This window comes from Mixophyes fleayi, chromosome 4 (assembly GCF_038048845.1).
Source record: "Mixophyes fleayi isolate aMixFle1 chromosome 4, aMixFle1.hap1, whole genome shotgun sequence".
In the NCBI taxonomy this organism is placed as follows: domain Eukaryota; kingdom Metazoa; phylum Chordata; class Amphibia; order Anura; family Limnodynastidae; genus Mixophyes; species Mixophyes fleayi.
The window spans coordinates 210,819,424-210,843,329 of NC_134405.1; the positions used below are offsets into that span (position 1 = coordinate 210,819,424).

At 39.9% G+C, this 23,906-nt stretch overlaps 1 protein-coding gene across 12 annotated transcripts in view; it reads left to right on the top strand.

Annotated features, from left to right (window-relative positions):
- MYBPC1 (myosin binding protein C1) overlaps positions 1–23,906 on the top strand; it is a 114,273-nt gene that overhangs the window by 23,358 nt on the left and 67,009 nt on the right. For 8 of the 12 annotated variants that reach the window (XM_075209254.1, XM_075209256.1, XM_075209257.1 and 5 more), the window contains exons 3-4: positions 3,463–3,513; positions 23,504–23,548. In XM_075209254.1, the coding sequence (XP_075065355.1) occupies positions 3,463–3,513; positions 23,504–23,548 (96 nt within the window). The remainder of the gene's footprint in view (positions 1–3,462; positions 3,514–23,503; positions 23,549–23,906) is intronic. The other 4 variants (XM_075209259.1, XM_075209262.1, XM_075209258.1 and 1 more) reach the window with 2 other exon arrangements.

Consider the following 23,906-nt stretch of genomic DNA (forward strand, 5'->3'; position numbering starts at 1 on the left):
AACACTGCCCCTTCCCACAGCACCTCCGCGGATACGGCACACTGCGGGTCAGGCTTCAATTATTACTTTAACAATGAGTAATAAAATAGAAGATCCTATAACATATTAGTTACCATCATCAGCTATTTATATAGCATCACTAGTTCCGCACCGCTATCTTATTATTGCATAATGTTAGACTTGTGAATAACAATTTATATTGTGACTCACATGTACCTGTTATTTGCAGTAAAAAAAGTTTATGTTGAAGCCTTATTCTAGCACTTTATGTTTTATTGTTGCTTTGTTCCAAATTCATCTATTTGGAAATCCCCCCTTAAAAATCCTGCGTTTGCCCCTGGGCTGCTGTCCATACTACTGTTACTATACACCAAATAGCTGCTAATTTTCACTACACATGTACATATTGGTCCTGAATCATTAAACACGTAAATACTGATATGTGATGTATTTTTCGGTAAATTTCACTGAGCATGCCCAAAAAAGAACCATATGCCAAAAAACGCAGCAATGTCCAATTCATCTTCAGTTACAAAGGACCCTTACTACAGCATAGGTTTTCAGGGGAGGAATGAGGAGGGGACTGGGAATATGCAGGTAGTCAATTTACAGTAAGGGCATGCCAAAGTTCAAGAGCATGCAGCATATCACTTGCACCTGCTACAAGTCTGGTGTAAGTGGTGATGACGGTTGCATATGCATGCTAGAACATGTGTTTGAAATCAGAAGCAACTGTAAAAATTCATTTTATGTATAGTAGACATTCATAACATTCTAATAAATGTATTTTATTGTTAAAAGATAAAATTAAATTATTTTTTATTTAAATGTTTTGTCCTTAATGATTGTATTATTAACAGGTTACATTGGGGTTTTTTTTCCCTGTGCATTCTTTTGGAACTTTATATTTCACATATGTATTGGACATATCCTGCAGTGTATTGCCTGGACTAGTATTCTCCAATACCTGAATTACGTGTGATTTTAAAAACACGCACAATACATTAATTTTGCGTGCTTTAATGAATCAGCTCCCTAATGTTTTATTGTACTTTTATTGCAGGTAGTGTGTGTTATTGTGTATTATATAGCCAGTTGAGTAAATGTAGGTTTAACAACACTAAAAGTTGTATAGAGATGGTAATGTTTGATGTCTGATTATAAAGCCTATTTAAGCATTTCCTAGTCTGCTTCTGTGTGATTAAGACAAAAGTTAATATTGTAGCCATTCGGCACTTACAACAGACCTGTAATTGGTGCAAATGATACAACAGAAGCAGAAAAGCACGTACCTTTGAGATGCCTAAAACTTGATTGGGACACTGCTGCGTGCGCTTGAGATTGGCATGCCCTTACCGTACATTAACTATGTGCATATGTCCAGTGCCCTTCCCTGTTCCACCTCTAAAATAATAAGCTGTAATAAGGCTCCTTTGCTGCGTTCTCTGGCATATGGTTAGTTTCTGGGCATGCGCAGAGCAATTTTGCGCAAAATATGGTGCATATCTGCATTTACGTGCCTTAATGAATCAGCCTCTAGACATTATGAAAACTCTATGCACATTATACACACTTGGTGAAGAGTCTGACAGTATTCTGGCAGTATGTCATTGTTGCTCTAACTTAATAATACACTGACAGTGGAAAGGTTTTGAAGTGTACATTTGCAGCTTCAACATGGACAATCTAACACTGTTACTGTCAGCAGCACACTGTCATTACTTATCACCGCATGTCAGCACCAGACAATCAATGACAACATGATTATGCCACTGTAACCGTCAAGCACATACTTTTTCCAGAGTAGTTTTAAAAATTTAAATTAAAAAAACTCTAACATTTCACATAAACAATAACATAATTACGGAATTTGCGTGTTCAACTCAAGCAATTACTTGCAAGTTAGGGATTTAGTATCTCTATAAATGTTACATAATTTCATAATTTATTTTGTTGTATATTTGTAGGGTTGCTTTAACTTCATGAAATCATATTCTAAATATTTTTTTTTTAAACATTTGCATATACTACCAAAGACAGACATATTTAATTTTTGTTTATACAAATTGCTAATACTACTTATTCAAAGTTCACTGTTTGAGCTTGAGGTTCTCCGTTAAACCTTTGCCATTGAAAACTGTTGAAATGTAAAGCTCAAACATGTTAAAGCCAGGTCATGTGTGAAATAGCTCCAATATGGTCGAAAAGGGTCGACATGGTTATACCAGTTCTACTTTCTCAAATTTAACATGATTTTAATTGATATAAAATTCAAGAGATTTCTGCAATTTTTTTATTATTTGTACCAATTCGACAAACCGTTGTGAGAAATGGTATGAGGTTAGTTTGAGCATCTCCAGTTGTCAACGTCTGTCTGCTGTTCACGACAGTGGCTTCGAACTGTCAAACATGTCCTAATTAAAAGACCTCAGAAAAAGATGTTAATACATAAAGTATAAGGCTGAAAGGGTCACCAAGCTATTGATATTAAAAAAAACAATACTCAACTGTAATTGTATTTATTTTGTTCACAATTGCATGCAGCATTGACTTCATCAAATTCTCCATAGAAAAACCTTGGTGACTTCCCCATCAGTCCAGATGGTAACAATGACATGGTTTGCACTTTATTCAAGCACTATTGATCTGCTCAGAATACCAGCATTTGTGACATGTTACAGCCAATTGCCTCCTTTTTGTGTTTGTGCATAAGAGGGTTGAATCTTATGGACAAGTCTTTTTTATGTAGTACTTTCTTGAAATACTTCCCCAGAACTTAAGTGTGTGATCCCTGCAAGCATGCACACTAACATCCATCATTCATGCACAGATACAAGGGCTGGTTTTGTAGGTGATCAACTGAAACATAATCATAGAGTATATAGAAAAAAAACATGAAACTGGGTACAATGAAGTCATTCATGCCTCTCCACTGCTATTGCATGCAGATATAATGTAACTATACTGTGCATAGTAATGGATCTTACATGTACTGCTCATTATACAGAGAATATGGCTTATTGACACCTAAGATGTAGTGCACATGGGAGAGTGCATAGAATCCAGGGCAAACAGATGCCCCCTGGGTGCTCTACGCACATTCCCTCAGCGCAGGTCTGCCCTCCCACTTCTTACCATGTGTGGCATCTTCTGCTCTTCAGTCAGACGGGAGTGTGGCACTGGGCCCAGCAACACAGATAATCACAGGTAAAGAACTGCTGGCTCAATCCCTCCATGTGAGAGGCTGATGGTCAGTGTGGGGATTCCACAGGGAAAATAAAAAAAACACTGCGGATTACTTCCAATCTTATTAGAGCGAGAGCAGCCAACTTCTGTGTCACATGATCTCATAGGGATAAAATTGATGGCGATATAAGTACTTTTTCTATTTTTTGGCATCTGAAGCCTATATCTTGTAATGTTTTATTTCAATAAAAAAATATTTTATGTTATCTGTTACAGAAGGAAAACGTAAAGAGAGCAATGCACTTCCACCACCACCAGCTGTAGAAGGTAAGTGCACCTGAAAACTGTTTTGGCTTATTAAACATATTTTGGTTAAAACAGGATGCCAAAGGTCATATACAACAAATTGTGTCAAATTCTAAAACAAAATAATAACAATTAAAAAGATAATATAATAAACTTTATTAGTTTTCCAAATAATAGTCTTCCAAATAAAATAATATTGTAGAAATAGGGGTGGTTATCACTGGGTCCTAAGCTGACACATGTTAGGCTAGCTTAGTCTCCTACATCTGTCTGTTTCCTTTTCATTTCACTTCCTTCCTTTTCATATTTGTAGTAGAGCAGATGATGGGCTATGATGGCGGGGACTATAGCTATGACATAAAGAAGTGGCTGTTTTGACATCTTCCCGTCGGCCACTATAACCATTTGCAAAGGCACAAAGCCACTATCTTGACCAACAACCCATACACTTCCCTGTAAAACCAGGTGTAATTGTGCAAAACTATCATGTGAAGCAACAAATTAGCATGTGTTCTGCAGTTTTACACATTTGTGATGCATAAGTGACACAATATAGATTTTACGGTTTCATACAACACACTCTGTACTGTGGTATTTGATGTGTATGGCCGGTTAAAAGTAATGTAGCCTTTATGGATTAGCTTTGGTTTTTATGCATTCAGAGTATGACGTTTTCCTAGACTATAATCTAATCTAATCTTATAAGCAAGTCTACAATATTTTCCTCCATTCATATAAACCATCTTTTGGCCAAGTTGTCCATTGTATCACAATAATTTTTTCTTTAATAACTTGTTTAATTATAGAACTGATATGGTTTGCAGTACATGCCTATAATCAGTTTATCCAATTTGTTTTGATTCTATTAAAAATATACTACTTGAATCCAAATATCTTGAATATCATGTCATTCAGAACATAAAAGGTAGCACCACTGACTTATGAATTATGAGTGCTAATATGTCATTATTTATTGATTAGGGGGCCTATGCCCCCATAGGTTTATAAATAACCTATGGGGTCAATGTTATTTATAATTATGTTAAGCGGCAGTTTTTTTATTATTATTATCCAGACTCTATGATGGGGAAGTAAGTGTCGAAGGATACATTGGGCCATGTGTTCTGCCTAGTAATATTTTAGCAGGATAGGGATTCCCAGGCCATCTTTTTGTTTTTGGACAGGATACGCAATCTCACCCTGGGTTTTGCCAAAATATATATTTTATTTTTAGCTAAGATGTAATTAAGTTTTAGGAGTGCAGTGTGTTTGAGGGAAAATATATATTAAGGATCTCTGATTTCATGTTTATCTCATAATTTGATAATTTACTATATATTTGTGAGTTTTTAATTTCATTTTATTGAGTAAATTGGGGATCATAATATAGAACTTGGTAATAGTCAAAGTAACATTGTCAGCATATAAAGCTATATTATGCTCTTGAGGGTCAACCATTATGCCTGAGATGTCAGGATTATTCCAGATGCAAGTTGCAAGGGATTCCATGGCTAATGAAAATATTAAGGGGGACAAAGGGCAGCTGAGGAGAAACCATTGGCAATGACAGGTTGTATGGTACAGCCAAAACCCAGCAATAAGGTCCCCTGATCCTCATGCTCACCAGAGTTTGTTGCATAAAGGGCCAAGGCACCCTATCAAACCTTTTCTTTTGACGAGGGCCACCACCAGTGTCAGGAGTGTTTTGCAGTTAGCCATTTGAATTAAGTTAGTGATCCTCCTGGTGTTGTCTGAAGCTTGATCCCAGTCTGTTCGCTACGATTTTTGCGAAGAGTTTTAAATCTATGTTAAGAAGTGAGATCGGCCTATAGCTGCTTATAGTTGTTTCTTATAATAAGAGGTGGTGAATCCATCTGGACCTGCAGATTCTGCCTTAAGATATCTTATCAGATCTACAATCTTCTCAACAGTGATGTCCTAGTTAAGAAACATGGGGCCTGATTCATTAAGGATCTCAAATGAAGAGGATACTCATTTCAGTCTCCTGGACAAAACCATGTTACAATGGAAGGGGTGCAAATAAGTGTTCTGTTTTGCACACAAGTTAAATACTGCCTGTTTTTTCATGTAACACACAAGTACTTGATAGCTTATTTGTACACTGAAATTTAAAGTTGATATTTGTGTGTTACATGAAAAAACAGGCAGTATTTAACTTATGTGTAAAACAGAACACTTATTTGCACCCCTTCAATTGTAACATGGTTTTGTCCAGGAGACTGAAATGAGAATCCTCTTCATTTAAGAACCTTAATGAATCAGGCCCCATGTAACAATGCGAGGGGTGCAAACTAGTTTTCTGTTTTGCACATAAGTTAAATACTGATTGTTTTTTCATTTAGCACACAAATAAGCTATCAAGTATTTGTGTGCTACATGAAAAAACAGTCAGTATGTAACTTATGTGCAAAACAGAAAACTAGTTTGCACCCCTTTCATTGTAACATGGTTTGTCCAGGAGACTGAAATAAGATACCTCTTTATTTAAGAGCCTTAATGAATCAGGCCCATAGTTTGTACACTGGACAATCTAGGGAGATGGCGTGGCTGTAAAAAAAAATTCTGGATTTGTGTTTGAGATGTTGTGAAGCTTCAGACTTGGTCCCCTTTTCATAGTACCTCTGGGAGGGTAGCAGCTTTTTTGAAGAGTAGTTGATTTAGTTGGCCCTTGAGAGAAAATATTTTAAGATAAGTTGCTTTTTTGGGGAACCTTTCATGTTTAGTAGTTATGATTAAGATTTGGGGTTATATTTACTAAACTGCGGGTTTGAAAAAGTGGAGATGTTGCCTATAGCAATCAGATTTTAGCTTTCATTTATTTAGTGCATTCAACAAAATGACAGCTAAAATATGATTGGTTGCTATAGGCAACATCTCCACTTTTTCAAACCTGGAGTTTAGTAAATATACTCCTTGGTGTTCTAAATTTTTCAAATGCTATGTCCCTGCTTTTTTGGGCCCACAACTAGATTCATCAGGACTCCACACAGTGTTGGTTTGTAAGTTTCCCTTAGAACTGACTGAAAAATGTCAGGGATATTGTTGTAATCGCATGTGTAATTTCCAATACATGTTCTTGTTTGAGTAGAATTGTCTCATTGAGGGGACAGGGGGTTTGAGCACATGTAGTATGAGAAATAGAGAAATCCAAGTAGACTGTTGCATTATCAGTCCAGAACACATTTGGAATATGGATCTACTGGAGCTTTTGAGCAGTCATGTGGTCTATAAGGTAGTAGTCAATGTTAGGTCAAGGTTGTGCAGGGCTGAATAGTGAGTGAAGACTTTGCTAGTGGAGTGAGCTACTCACTATGTTTCATATAAGTTGTTTAGTTATATTTACTGTATAGAGATGCTCACTGACCCCCGTGAACTGGTTTTGGTTTTGGATCTGGTTTAGCTTCGTGTTTTGGTTTTGGCAAAACCGCCCTCGTTTGGGATTTTTTAGAAAAAAACCTAAAATATGCTAAAATCACATAATTTTGCACTTTTTTTGTTCCTACATTATTATTAACCTCATTAACACTAATTTCAAGTCATTTGCAATCAATTTTGACCACCTCACAGGTCACAATATTATTTTTATACACTTTCGGACAAATACTGTAGCGACCTGGCTAAGCAACAGAGCAATGACACAAACACACTGCAGTTACTAGCACATCTAGTACACATTGGCACACAGCAGTGGCAGAAAAGAAAAATGGGGGTCCGCCCTCCGTCCCACCCCTCGCTATGTTGAATCTTAAAAAGAAATTCAAAACTCGTGAGATCTGAGATCCAGCAATGTCACAATGACATTTTGCCTCATTTTTGATTCCAAGGGGCGCGCGACTCAGCTCGGTACTCGGATCCCCTAAGTTCGGGTGTGTTCGGTTCCCGAGGAACCCAGCCTGAGCATCTCTACTGTATATTAGTAACTTGCCAACTTCTTTGGCATGGCCAGGATTAAAATTACTGGTGTTGGAGCAAATCTAAATCTTGGTCTAATATAATATTAAAGTATTTGCCAATTATAGTCATAACCTGAGGTATTTGCTCAAGTTTTTTAAATAATGTTGCAAAAATCATTCTGTTGCACATTTGGAGCCTACTAAAATGATGAATCTACCTTCATTATCAGATATTATATTACCTACTCTTAGGGGTGCTTGGTGGTGGACTAGAATCGCTGTTCCTCTGCATTTTGCTTTCGCAAATTGAGTAGTATGGGTGTACGACTTATTGGCTAGTGTAGCATGTGGTGCTTTAAAGTTGAGGCCATTAACATTGAGCCAGATAATATTCAGTCTCATGGGGGTTTAGTAAGCCATGGTTTTAAACAATGGAGGTTTGGTATAATGACTCCCAAGGGGTGAGTGGGGGAGGGTTGGGTGGGTGTTAGGTGGGAAAAGACTGGAAGGTGTTGTGAAGGGCTGATATCATGGTTAGTCAGCTCAAAATAGTAGAGCTAGGTCTTCGTAATAAAGAGTAGGTGCTGTTTTTGCACCCTCTTTGCGGGGGTGGTTTGTATAGTGCCATGTACTGGTCATTATATTGTATGTTAAGTAAAGTGCAATACAAGAAATGGGAGTATCAGGGGAGAACACCTATAAATCTTAACAATAAACATTAACCATATATGCTAATAATAAATATTACTCAATGAAGCGTGTTACCATGGGCAAGTGTGCACAGTTCACATGAAGCCAAATAGTCTGATTCATCCAAAATAGGTGACATAAACTGCTATGCAGGGCTGAAGATTACATAATATCTTGTATAAATCAACTTGTTAGCAACATGCAATTTGAGCACAAACATCTTTGAATAATTAAAACTGCATTAGGCTAGCTTTTATGAGGGGCTTTAGTTAAAGATAAGATAAGCCATAGCATGTCTTTGTCTGTCCCTTAAGCATCGCTTCATAGTTACGTGTCCGTAGTTGGTTCTCGAGGAAAGTTAGCAATTAGACTTTTTGCCACTCAGGAACAGGAGCCAAAGTTCTTTTCTGTGATGGAGATGAGGATGGGTGAAATGCTGTTGGAAGTTCTTTTATGACACGACCATCTCTTGTCAATATATGTTGAAAGGGGAGGCCACATTTATACTTAATGGAGGGATTTATCAGGGCTTTTGTTATATTTATAAAGAACCTTTTCTTTTTGAATGCAGCTTGTGCCAAATTTTGAGAGATTTGACGGTGCAATCCTGGATATGGAATAGCGGGAACATTTTTAGCCAAGTCCATTATTTCTTCTTTGGCTTTTAAATAAAGAAATTGGATAACTACATCACTTGGTAGCAGATCTGAATCTGGTTTCAGTCTGATGGCTCTATGAACCCGGTCCAGTAGGATCTTATCTGCAGAGAGGTCTGGCGCCAATTGTTGAAAGAGATAGTGTTGTGATAGTATGGAAGAGAGTCATTCGTGATTGAATCTGGATGTTTTTGATATATATTTTTATTTAATATTTATTTGACATTGTTCCTCCCAGTGTGATTCTCTATATCTTCTAAATGTTCTTGAAAGGATTAAAATTCTGATCTGAGTTCTGTTAGTTCTTTTTCAGTGGTGTTCTGGTTTTGGCACACTTAGTTTTCGCTCTACAACATCCATATGTGACCACAGTTCTGCAAATTTAGACATTAAATTGCCAATGAATGCTCTCATTCCTGATTGCATCATTTTTGTGACGATAGTCATTTGCTTGTGGTCATGGTAGGTTCCGTCTCTGAGATGTCACTAAATCAGATGCTATATCACAGTTGCCTACTCTCCTGGATTGTCCGGGAGACTCCCGAATTTTTGGGAGTTCTCCCGGACTCCCGAAAAAGCAGGCAAACATCCCGGATGCAGCCATCTCCATTGTTGAAGAGGGTGGGGTGGGGCTAAAGCAGCATCGTGGCCCCACTCCCTGCTGTGATTGGCCAAAATTGGCTAAGATTGACAGGGGGCAAGGCCTAACGGCACCCCACATGTGGCCACGCCCCCTCGACGGACCCCCTCCCGGACAGCTGCCTTCAAAAGTAGGCAAGTATGTGCTATATCAGATGGATCTGGACTCACTCTTGGGTTTGCACTTGCTTTCTCCAGTGGCTTGAATATGCTGTGCTTGGGTGTAGTAATTGCTTTTTTATGTCTTTGAGTACCCTGATAGTGTGTTAAATGGGTTCCAGTTGAAAATGTGCCATCTTGCTATGGTTACTCAGAAGCTGTCTACTTGGTCCTAGCATTCATGTATTATTACTCACTGTGGGTTGAAAGAGGCCCATTGGGGAAGTTCCTTGGGTTGATCTCACGGTCGGGTTATCTGATTCCTCTGCTGGCAAAGCTGATGAGGGGGGAGAAAATCTCCAGGAGTGACCCACTTGGTGAGCTCAGAATCATATGCAGATTTATCAGGTTCAGAATAATAAGCAAATGTCTCTGCTATTAACAGGCAAAAATGCAGGATACAGAAAATCCCAATAGGAGAGCAGGAAATTAGCTCATATCAGCAGATGTGGTACAGCAGTATGTCACAGTGCACTTATCAGCAGTATATAACAAAGTCCAGACTATCCAAAGTATTCTGAGACAGACCCAGAGTCCCTCTGAACATTCAGCCACAATAGCAATTGAAGCAATGCAATAGTCAATGCAAATTCTTACCACTCCAATTGGATTGAATGGAGCTGCACAACTGATTGTCAGGATACAGGATAGTATGTGGGGAGTAGCTGAACACCAGAGAGATGTACCATAAGATGACAGCAAACAGAACAGGTTGTATAAATGGTAATGGTACCACTGTTACTGCTTCCTTGGGAAACCATCACGTCAGCCGGGAATGGATCGCTGAGTATATGGCAGCCAGGCAGGTTACAGGAACAGGAAATGTCAGACAGGAATCAGATACAAAATCAAAGTGAGACATAGCCAGGGATCAGAACCAGAATCGTAGTCAGACCTAGCCTCGGATCGGAACCAGAATCATAGTCAGTCACAAGCTGATTGCAGCTTGTGACTGATCCTCCAGTTCACACACACCCCTGGATTTCAATAGGGGCTGTGAGAGAATTGAAGGAGCCCCAGGAAAAACTGAGACATGTACCAGACCCCTAGGCTCCAGATAGGGGGAGGGACAGCCTTAGGAAAATATTTTCCTAGGTGATAGTGCAGCTTTAAGCTAGACATATCTAAATAAGTGGATGACCTGAGTTCCTAGAAAACAATTGTATTAACGCTTCTGTGAACAGCTTTGTTGGATAATTGATATGTTAACAAACCCCATACAGAATCATTCATAATGATTTTGCATTAAACACCTGTCAGATTTACTGCAACAGTAAGCAAAACAAAAGTTTAATACCACATATCTGCTTGTAATATATGAAGCAAGCCTAATAATATCATCTGGGAAATGGCAGAGACATGAAAGCATTTTTGTCGGCATAATCCAAGTGACAGTTGTCTTAACAGAGAGGCAAATCTATCAATTAATCAATTTAGTGCACTGTTTGATGTGCCAGGTTCTATGATCCAGATACTTTAAATGTAAAAAGGGCAGCTTTGTCTTGGGTACATGCAATAATGTGCTGCTGGAAGATTAAAAAATATAATAAATTATGTGCCCAATTAGTGTTCTAGTCTAGGCCAGGTCTAGTAAATGCTGCTGACTTAGATTCCCTGGAGTCTTTAACACTGTGGCACTAGAAAGACTGCCACTTAAATTAGAAAGTCTGGAATGCATGACTGAAAGGTGGAGATACAGCAGACTGGTGATAAATGTGTTAATTCTTAGCACGGCACATTAACAGCCATATCAGTAACCAAATGTTGGGAAGGTGGCATGACCTGTGCTTATGCCAAAATATGTCAGTCTGCTGCTTTATAAAGGAGATGGGCTTGTTAGTTTGAAACATCATACAATATTACTTATTTTGACAACAATATATCTTTCATAGATTAAGGGGGGTATTCAATTGTCCACGGGTTCGAGCGCGGAAAAACTATTACCGTTAATACGGTAATCTCTCGCTGGATTTCAGCTCGCAGCTCAGGGAGCTGCGAGCTGAAATCCAGCGAGAGATTACCGTATTAACGTTTTTTCCGCACAGGATAACCGTAATAACGGTAATCCTGCGCGGTCTGCGGGATTTTCGGAAATCCCGCGAACAATTGAATATGCCCCTTAGGGGGGTATTCAATTGTCCGCGGGTTCGAGCGCGGAAAAACTAATACTGTTTATACGGTAATTTCTAAATCCAGCGAGTAAATTACCGTATTTACATTTTTTCCGCGCGGACCGCGGGATTTTCGGCAATCCCGCAGATAATTGAATATGCCCCTAAGAGTGTAAAACATGATATCCTAATTTTTCATTGTTGAGTGGAACAAAGAAATGAAGATTTAATTAAATAAATAGGAAATATGTGGATTGACTTTTATGATGGAATCATTACAACAGGCCATCCATATAAAAATAACCAGATTATACATTTTACATTGCCAGATTTTACATTTTTCTACCTTTTCTATCTTTAATTGTACTACATGTTTATATGACTATGAGATATCTACAGTGGACTACACCAACGTTAGTTTATTGACAGCTTTTTATTCAACTTTCTCGATAATGGTGAAATAAAACTGGAAGCCATCAAAGTAATGACAATTAAAATGCTTTCACGCTATATACAAAAAATAAGCCCATACCTTTTTAGAACTAGCCAGGTATTACAGAAGGTTTAACTCTGATATTGCTACAATTTCAACAATCCTAACACAATGAACAAAAAGTCAAAAAACAATCAGGTTGTGTGGAAAATGTGAAAAATCTTTTTGTAACATCAAAGTAAGGCTAGGTACACACTGGAGGTTTTTCAGCTGATTATCAGGCCAATTACCCGATAAACAACCGCTCCGCTATATATCGCGTTAGTGTGTATAATCACACAATAAACGACAATCATCTCATTTGGTTGGTCATACTGTTTAATAATCTCATTCCAATCACCTTCCGATCATGTAGTGTGTATGCATTCAGGATCACGCTCTCCATAGAGATTGTAGAGTTGTGGTCTTTTCAGCCGATGCCGGCAATGAACAGGTCCTGGTGATTTAAATGTAGAGAGTGCTGTAGATGGAATAGTTTGTTTGTTCGTTCTGAGACTGAAAATTTTGTTTCAGAGTCACTGAAACTACCGAAATATGTAAGGACATGTAGAAAGCTATAACAAGGTGGTTTTAATCAGTGTGACAGGAATGAACGAATGAGTCACTATTGTGCTGTTCTCTAAACGACTAGAGGACCAGATGAAAAGCACAGTTCTGAGGGTAAATCGTGTGTAGTGTATACACCTGAATCGCCCGACCGGTCGGACCTTCAGTCGATAGTAAAATCGTTGTAGATAACACGTCGGTCGGAAGGTTTTTCAGTGTGTGCCTAGCTTAAATCTGTTTTGAAAAGTACAGATTTTTGAAGAACATTCGTAGTCTAGATGAGTGTACCTGAAGTTGGCCTAGGACCATAAATGTTCTCTCTACAATAAATATGTTTTTAGCTTACATGTTAGGAATGAAAGAATAATTTATCCTAATGAGGGGCATATGTGACAAGTTGCCCTGGTGTGTACTTTGCATTTCTCTTTCTCTGCCCTTCTGTTATATGCAGGCTAGAAAACTGTAGTTATTCTACTCATTCTGCTCCCGTCAGTCTACAGATAAATGAAGTAAAGTTTAAGAAGAACATGTATCAAAGTGTGTTTTTTCCAAGCCACAATGTAAAATCCTCCCTTTTAAGAGCTTTTCAAAGCTTGCACTTTATCAAAGTAAAAACTGTACATGAGCAATCAGTAAATCACAAAACTGTAATGCTAGTTTAGTAATCTGTTATCTATATAAGCGCACACATTTTTTAGAGGTGTTTCTCATTGACCAGACTGGTCAGACCGAATGCATTTGAGTAATGATGCCTTTAAATAGGTGTCTGATCAGGGCCTGATCAAGGGTTCTGGCCGCCCTGGGCTAATACGGCCGCAAAGCCCCCCACCCACTGAATATATAGGTGTATAGGAACACTCCTGAATATGAATGTTCAGGTGTATTCTCCAGCATTCAAATTTAGACAGATTGTGCCATTGTCTCTTACCTGTCCTTGCTCTTCTCTCTTGCAACTTTGTTATCCTCTCGCTGGCTTCTGGAAAGTTGGCGTCCTGTTTTGAAAATGCAAAAATTTATTAATGCAAAATGTTAACAAACCCTGAATGATTAGGCCCTTAAGTTAAACAAAACAATCCATTATGGCCAGCTAAAAGTACCCCATTCTACAGGCATATATAAGCAATATCTGAATATTTGTGGTCAATCAAATACAAACCACTACCAGCCCCATCTCACTAATATTTACTATTCTAGTGATTGCTGAGACCACAAAGAGCATCCATGTAACCGCCACACAATCATGAGATTATGCCCCCCAAAGCTGCTCTATTTTTTAAATACCCCTGCAGCCATTTTCCTTAACCCCCCTGCATCCATCCCCTCTGCAGCTATTTTCCTTACCTCCACTCTGTAGCTATCCCCCCGTCACATCAAAACTCCCCCAGTCACATATATCAGCCCCCCTCCTCTGCCCTCCTTCACACATATCAACCTCTCTCCCACCCTATAGATTTGTATGACAGTCACCCTTCCCCCTCCCTATAGATATGCAGGGCAGTCCCCCCCTCTCCCTCCCTATAGATATGCAGGGCAGGTCCCCCTCCCTCCCTCTCCCTCCCTATAGATATGCAGGGCAGTTCCTCCTCCCTCCCTATAGATATGCAGGGCAGTTCCCCCCCTCCCTATAGATATGCAGGGCAGTTCCCCCCCCCTCTCTATAGATATGCAGGGCAGTCCTCCCCCTCCCTATAGATATGCAGGGCAGTTCCCCCCCCTCCCTATAGATATGAAGGGCAGTTCCCCCCCCTCCCTATAGATATGCAGGGCAGTTCCCCCCTACCTCCCTATAGATATGCAGGGCAGTTCCCCCTCCCCCTCCCTATAGATATGCAGGGCAGTTCCCCCCCCCTCCCTATAGATATGCAGGGCAGTTCCCCCCCTCCCTATAGATATGCAGGGCAGTTCCCCCTCCCTCCCTATAGATATGCAGGGCAGTCCCCCCCTCCCTATAGATATGCAGGGCAGTTCCCCCCTCCCTATAGATATGCAGGGCAGTCCTCCCCCCCTCCCTATAGATATGCAGGGCAGTCCCCCCCTCCCTATAGATTTGCAGGGCAGTTCCCCCTCTCCCTATAGATATGCAGGGCAGCCCCCCCCTCCCTATAGATATGCAGGGCAGTTCCCCCCTCCCTCCCTATAGATATGCAGGGCAGTTCCCCCCCTCCCTATAGATATGCAGGGCAGTTCCCCCCCACCCTATAGATATGCAGGGCAGTTCTCCCCTTCACTTACCTGTAGTTGTGCTGGGCAGCGTCGCTCCTCACTCCTCAGATCAGCAGACAGGAAGTGAAGACGTCCTGTTTCCTGTCTGCTGCACAGCAACAGGCAGCCTAGCGATTGGCTGCCTGTTGCTAACCACTGACCACCAATGCTTTGGATCGTCGAGACCTCCACGCCCCCTTTCCCCCCCCCCCCCCCCCCGTGGCGACCCCCCTCCCCGCCATTAAAAATTAGTGAATGAAAGAAAAAAAAATTCCCACAGCGTTGCGCACCCCAGTAGCGGATCCAGGGGAGGCGATCGGGGCGATCGCCCCCCTTAGCAGGGGCTTGCTGCCGACAGCTGCACACTGTGCAGGTCTGTTCAGCAGTGACAGTGTGCTGCCCGGCTGCTCTGACTGTGTTTTAAACACAATCAGAGCAGCGGGACAGCACACTGCCACTACCGAGCGGACCTGCACATAGTGTGCAGCCGCCAGCAGCCTTAGAAATCAAAAAGGGGGCGGGCCTACATCACCCCCCCCCCCCCTAAAATCGCCCCGGGTATATCAAGATTCTAGATCTGCCCCTGCCCGGGACCCAGTGCCCCAGGCTGCAGCCTGGTCAGCCTAGTGGTTGATCAGGCCATGTGTCTGATTTATAGTTGATCGCTAAGTTGCAGCCACATAGTAGCTGCAAACATATGTTTAGACCCAAGTTTAATGATATGTACAACTATCAGTATAGCATTCAAATGAGAGCATAGATCTGACTACCATCATCCTCAACAACAGAGCAGAGGGCACCTGATTCATGTCCTACCCCTGTATGTCTGCAGCAGTAGATTCCTGATTGGCCATCTAGCAAAAGATCACTATTATCCGTGCTCTATTAATGCTCTAAAGCTGTGAGGTAACAATGCTAATCACTGTGCCACTAGACTACTTAAATTATCCAGAGTAACTCCAAGTGCATTCATTGAATAAGGTGACTATTAATGGAATCTCAACCTTTGTCCAAACTTCACCATAATTAGTGCCCCTCCATACAATACTAAGTGGGGGTTCAGTTAGCTTATGATGAGTACATACGGGCATTAATTTTGAGTGCTTAACGCATATTATGAAACCCTATTAAACACGCATTGACTCTGGTAAATCAAAAAATAATGAGATTTAATTAAACGCCTGCAGCATTAAATCTTGGTAAAATATAACATTTTTGTATGAGAATGCTCATAAAGTACATAGAACACTAAGCTGCAGGAAAGATTTGCGTTATGTTAATGAACATGCTTCCAAGCTCTATTAAAGTGAGGAAAATGTCTAAGGTTTTGTCTATACTTTTGAGCATAGCATTGTTTTTAGTGTCTGTGCGTATGATCCCTTAAATGGGGACTCCTGGCCAAAACACATATCTGACATCATCAGTTATGTGAAATTAGAAAACTGAATAAAACTTTGAATACATGCAATACTTAATAAATCAAATTTTAGTCGAAGTTATTTGATATAAAATATATGGACAAATTTTACTGACTCAAATTGGCATAAAATAGTACACAACCCTGCTGGTATCTTGAGGATGGTTTTGTTTGCTGTCTGCATATACATCATGTTAATACATATCACCTTCAACCTTGAATGAAATATGATCTAGTGTTTACATGCTTCAGACTGTGTCAGCCTGAAAATATCACAGGCATTAAAGCAGCACATATAATGTTTGGTCCATACAGAGATATGTCAAACAAAAATATCTCATTTATATTTATTACAGAAGGAAAACCTTTAGAATAAGAAGCTATTTTCAGTCATTGAAAATGCTACTCAAAATCATCCTTCGGACAATAGACAATTGGAAAAATATTGATGATATAGTTAAATTTAGTTGTAGAATTAAAAATCCTGACATTTTTTTAAATAAAATCTATCTTTTATAAAGAGTTGAATTACCAAAATTTCTTCAGTAAATAACAGCATTACCGCAAACAGTGGTGAAAGGAACTAATGTCGGCACTTAACCTGCCAATATGAAAATGTCAGCATGCTAAATGCCGACACTTACATTATGCAGACAGGTTGACAATGTCGCCAATCACAATGCCGACATTAAAAGACCAATGCCGCTGGGTCTGGTATATAGCCGCCGGACGGAAGGCTAAGTGCCGACATTAGGTCAGTCGCAATTATGTACCCTACCCACAGCAAAGTACTGTTAGAAAATGTTAACTTTCCTATTTAAGGTTATGCTCCACCTTTGGATGGTAGTTGGTAGCCAGGCAATAGTGACATTAAAAGCTAATGAGCAAACACAATTTTTTTGCCCAAGCCCACAAACAGTGAAATTCCACAGGTTAAACTGGTTCTTTAGAGTAGAGAGTTAAGCAATTACTGTGATAGGCGTGTGATCCACAAGTGCAATAGTATCATTAGGTTAGCAACTATAGCCAGGCTAACCATACTCTACATCTATAGCAGCTTGCTTTCTCTCGGAACTAGATATGTTCACCAGTACGCAGCTGCCCACAAACTTTGTGCACAAAATTATAGTTACTGACCATTATGGCTTATGGACAAGAACAAACAAATATTTGTGCTGCTGTAGTCAATAATCATGTCAATGTATGGCATTTTTCAGTATTATGAAGGGCATGTAGAGGGTAATATGAGCAATCCTAATAATTTTAATAAGTTGGCTCCTATGCTATAAAATTAGCAGGCAGAGCAAAGACAAAAGGACTGGCCAGGCGGAATGTGACTCAATGGTTAGAAGACAAAGAAATTATCACATAAGATATTCAACATACCCAATAACATCCGTATCAGAAAGTATAACCGATAATTGGTGCCAAGTAATGCCAAACCAGCCACATTGTGATGATGGTACAGGCATAAGATGTGCAGAAAATGAAAAGTTAACAATTGGATGTGTACATACCTATGAAATGTAGACAAGGTAGGAGCATTACAACATATTTACAGATATAGGAAGAATACCAGGGCTCACCAAAAAGTATGTATAAGCTGCCAAACAGGGAAATAGAGAAGGTGATCCCTAGACCTCTCCAAATAGGCACACTATAAACAAAACAATCCCTGGCACTAACTAAAAAAAAACAAAGACCAATAATGATAAAGTAAAGAATATTATATAATTTTTAACAAAGGGTAAACAAACATAATTTGGAAATAATAAAAAACAGCAAAAAAAAGTCTGCAGACAATAAAAAATATATAAAAAGAAAAAAAAAATAAAGAAAGAAAGAAAAAAAAAAAGATTGCATGCATATATTTTTTTTTATTATTCTTTTATATATTTTTTATTGTCTGCAGACTTTTTTGCTGTTTTTTATTATTTCAAAATTATCTTTGTTTACCCTTTGTTAAAAATTATATAATATTCTTTACTTTATCATTATTGGTTTTTTTTAGTTAGCGCCGGGGATTGTTTTGATTACAACATATTTAGCAAACTGAAAAATACATGCAGTATATATATACCTCCCATCTACCTCGATTTAGCGGGACAGTCCCGATTTGAGGACTCTGTCCCACCATCCTGATCGGGACAGGATTCCCGCAGGTAGGAAATTTGGGAGGTATGTGTCATTCATTGCTGCTCTGCATGGTGAACAGGTGTCATGAATGGTGTTTGGAAGGGATAGGAATACAGAGCTACCTAGCACTTCAACAGTGCTAAACATGCCTGGAGGTGTGGCCCCCATCATGCTGCCAGAGAGATAAATGTTGGGAGGCATTAGTATAAAACCATATTAGAAATAGTAGAAAAAAACATAGATGGCAGGTACATATTGATAAAGTTTTTTGTATTTGGTTATTTTTATGTTTCCAGAGTGCTTCCATATGAATTCCTGACTAGTGTGGTGGCTATTATATAATTAATACTTCAGCATATTTGTTGGAGTGTCTTTCTGGTTAATATCAATTTGTAAATGTACTATGAGCATTGCTTGTAATCACTGGGCCCCAAAGGAACAAAGGGCCTGGTCTGGAACCCAAACTGCTTTATTGTGAATGTGCAGATACCAAGTCTACTTATCTTCAGCAGTCACACAAAACATATTCAAATATTTACAAAGTCCCATAGCCCTAACGCTGGCTATTACAGTTAGATCCCTAACTGGACACTGGACACTTGTTAGCACCAGTCTTCCACACACAGCTCAAACCCATCATCATCATCATGATTTATTTATATAGCGCCAACATATTCCGTAGCGCTTTACAACCCAGCTATTTGAGCTTCCTGTCAAAGCATTGCTCTGGCTGATTTCTTCATTGATTAGGCCAGGAGGTGCTCCACCTGTGTTCCTGTGCTGTGTGTATGTGAAGGTGTACAAAGTTAGCCCTGTCTGCATCCTCAGCCTGCAGATTCCAAGGGAAACCACCAGTCCTTCCTACCGTGTTTTCCCGCTAATTAGACCTACCCCGATAATAAGACCTACCCCTACTTTCTCCATATGCTCTAAATTAAGCCCTACCCCGAAAGTAAGACCTACCTAATTCCACATCTTGTCCAGTCCCTGCGCATCAATCCTATGCCCCCAGCTCCGCCTTGGGTACACCCACATCCGCTGACGTCATAGGACTTCCGGTTCCTGCGTTCCACCTTGGAACGCACTCTAATCTCTCCGCTTGATCATCCCAAATCGACACATCTTATGAGCTCCATCTGTAGTCAACCGCCTGGTATACATCGGAACCGCGGTCTCCAGAATCCAACGCTTCGGTCAGGTACCCTGTATCCGTCCATCCGTGGCCCGGACTTTCGTGAGGTACCGATTTAGGTTTTTCTTAGTCTTTCATTAGAGACTTTTTTCCATCCTTGGATATTTCTCTGCGATATCTGGACTATAGTTTATCATCTCCACTAGCAGGACTCGCTTATTAAGCCCTTGTGGATTTAACCTGGACTTTTTTATCTGTTATGATTTGGCATTGTTTTATGCAATCTTGTGATTGATGTATTTTTAATATTTAATATTTTTAATATTTTGTATGACCCTCTGTCTAAATTAAAATCTGGTCCTTCACCAATTTACATCGATCCCCCTTTATATCACATCCTCGTTGGGATTGGCTCTCAATGTTCACGGAGTTATATATTTACAGATTCACTATACATCTATCTGAATACCCTTTGTAACATTCTCCACCCCATACTGTCTCATACAATACCCATTTATATTCCTGATCTATTAGGAACTGCTTTACATCTAATTATATCTATGATCTAGCACTAACTAGTGTCTTTTGGGCAATTGAGCGCAATACATTGTGTATAATAAAAATAAGCCCTACCCCGAAAATAAGCCCTATGCAGTTTTTTTGGGCAACAAAAAAAATAAGACAGTGTCTTATTATCGGAGAAACACGGTATATTTTATGTGGCAAACTGCCCCCATTGCCACAAATATATATATATATATATATGACTCGTATAATCACAAGTTATACCTGATGTGGTCTAAGTGTGCTGCTAAACAGAGACATGCCACCACTACTGTTACTGCTTTGCTTGTAAAACAATCTAATGCCATTCACATTCCCGTTACACTTTTCATATCACCTCTTCTACATTTCCTTGTCAACCACTGAGTCAATTCTAATAGTGAATGGATATTTTGCTAGCAAAATAAAAGTTTAAAAAATTGAGTGTAAGTGTTTCTAATGTATGCCTGGAGTAAACCTGACGCAAATGCTAATGGGGTACAACTGGGTGCATCTTTCAGTTCATCCAACATTGCATATTTGTGCAATTGCAGATTTTTTGTGGACGCATTTTACGTCTGACAATTTGCTGAAACACAGCATCAGCCCCTGTGTACTTATGTTTGTATCAAACTATTACTTATTAGCAGGGCCGGATTAACCATAGGGCTAACTGGGCTACAGCCCAGGGGCCTATGGCATCCAGGGGGCCCTTGAAAGTGCTCAGCAGCAGTATTGATCGGTCAAGGGTGGGGGGTGACCAGTGCTGCTGAGCACTTTCACTGCGGTCCTTCCCCGGCGCGCTGTAGTCTCCTTACTGAGGAGATCTCGTGAGTCTCACTCTCACGAGATCTCCTCAGTAAAGAGCGTACAGCGCGTCAGAGAAGGAGGTAAGTGCCGGGGGGGAAGGGGGGAAGGGCAGCTCCGATCACGGGGGGGGGGCCCTCACGGGGGAATGGAGGCCCCCTTAGCCCAGGGGCCTCCATTACCTTAATCCGGCCCTGTTTATTAGCACAAGAGCTTATGGGCTGGTCATATTTTCCATTTTTTAATGACATGCAAAAAAAAAAAAAGGATGCCTAAATTTTTGGTTAACTGCTTCTCTTTTATTACATCTGTCATTTGTTTTTTGTGTCGCCATGTGCATTGTAAGTGTGTAGCTAGCCATGGCTAGACTCTGCCCGAAACAGCTATGATGCTACAATGGCACTGCCTATTTCTGTGAGTCATCATTTTAGATGTATTCAGTACAGCAAATTCAAATAAACACAGTCCTGATATTTATTCTTGAATGTAGTTGCACCAAATTTAATCAAAGATATTTTATTAATTTAGTGGGCCTGTGTGCAAGAGTAGTACTTGGACCCATCCCCTAAAAAAAAAAGTAAACCAGAATTAAACCTTTACAAAAGCAATACAGTCTTGCCAGTGCAATTTTTTTTAAAAATGAGACCAATATATTTTTCTATGAATATACCGTATTTCCCCATGTATATGACGCTCCACTGTATAAGACACACCTATATAAATCATGTGAAAAAATTGAGGATAAACATTATCCTCAATTTTTTCACAGAGTAATTGTGCAGCATATACAGAGAAGAGACAACGCTATAATCAATTCTGCCTTACCCTGTCAGATGATTCCTCTGTCCGGTAAAGTCTTCTTTCTTCTGTCCGTCTGATCCTGATGCTGGAAAGCCACTTAAGGTTCTCTCTGCGATGTCCGGATGTCCTTTCAGGACCTTGACAAGGTCCTTTGACAAGATCCTGAAAGGACATCCGGACATCGCAGAGAGGACCTTAAGAGGCTTTCCAGCATCAGGATCAGATGGACCAAAGAAAGAAGACTTTACCGGACAGAGGAATCATCTGACAGGGTAAGTGCTACTACCCCTGTATAAGACGCACTCAGTTTTTAGACCCAAAATTTTGGGGAAGAAGATGCGTCTTATACATGGGGAAATACGGTACCTATTATTAAATTATATGGGGCATATTCAATTAGCTGCAATGTTCCCCTGAACATCACAGCTGCACACATTTGCAGGTACCTCAGTACCTCAACAAAATCCATGATGCTACATGACCGCAGAGTGCCTTCACGACCGTTCCGCAGGCACTCTGCGGCTAATTGAACATGCCCCTAAGATTTAGTATTTTAAAACTGGACAACTATAAAGTGATTATAAATCCACGTATACAGCTAATATTGCTGACTGATGATAGATATGATGAACTACGATATTGTAGAACAGAATGCATGCTCAATAACAAACATACTGCAACACTTTTTAAACAGTGATAATATTATGTACCTGTCCTGATCTGTTCCTGGGCCTTCCTACGCTTTAAAACTGTTACTTTAGAATTCCGGCTGCGAGCATGGCCTCCTGGAGTTTCAAGTTGGTAGGTTAATTGGCTGCTAACAAATTGACCCTAGTCTGTGTGTCTGTCTGTCTTTGTCTGTGTGTGTGTGTGTGTGTGTTAGGGAATTTAGACTGTAGGCCCCAATGGGGCAGGGACTGATGTGTGTCAGTTCTCTGTACAGCGCTGCGGAAATAGTGGCGCTATATAAATAAATGGTAATAATAATGCGTTTGCAGTGATGCTGTTACTTCGGAGGGGTCAGACAGATCTCCAAAAAGAGAATGCTGCAGCCAGATTAGCCTGATAAAGCTAATCTGGATTATGTAGCAAAACTGTGTATGGGGCTGGTTTCTGAGCAAACATATGGAATAACATAGTGGACCGTACCACCTTAATTTAAAGATGCTAGGTACCGGGGGTGAGCCAGGGGCAAATGCAGGCTGTCTAGAGGTGAGTTTACAAATGCTTGATTTTGAAGGGGGGTGGGATGGGTGTAACTTGCTCTACCTAGTTAAGCTTATTCATTCATACAGGTTAACTCAGGGTGTAGGACAAATGGCTGAGATAACACTGAATAACACTATACAATGTCCAGCATGTGTGAATGAAAAGTGGAAACTGTCCACTCACCTCCAGGATCCTTGTGAGGTCCAACTGTAGCAGCACAGTGCTCCCCAAAGCCTTGATATCTTGATCAGGACTATGGATCTTAGCAGCCAAGTGTACCTAGTGGTGTAGCAAGGATCTGTTGCACCTGGAGTGAGTTGCCCCCTCTTTTGTGGCTAGTGAGTCACGATGGGTCGTGTCTAGTGCATTGGAATTGCTAGATGAATGTCATTAATGGTAGTAACCTTGCTTCAAAGTTTTAGAAATATTTTAGGAAATATTCATTATAATAAAGTGTACCCCCTTTTCAACATTGAGATGTTCATTTCCAACTGACTATTTTGTATATGCTAGCATTCAAGCTTTTTAAAACCTAGAAAAATTATTTACTCCCCAGCAGAGGAAAACAAAGCTATTGATGATGTTCCTGAAAAGGGGAAAGGTGAGTGGAGCCTTGCCATGTTGTGCTCAGCTGAAATAATAGAATAACTAGACCTCATAGAATGTAGTAATGGTCTAGTTTGCACTTGGCATGTGCCTTCTTGTATGCATGTCAGAAGACGATAGAGGAGATGTTATGCATCTTTCATGATTTTCACTAGTTTTTCCTTTATCTTTGATTTCAAGTAGACAAAATGAATTATATCAGTAAGCAGTAATTTAATATGTCCCTGAAAGAAATGTTTTTGTTAACAATAAAATACATTAGTTTTGTTACAGCATGTAAAGAATCTGCATGCATTTTCCAAATACATATGCATTGTAATTTATGGGACTCTATTTGAGCATCATTCCCCTGC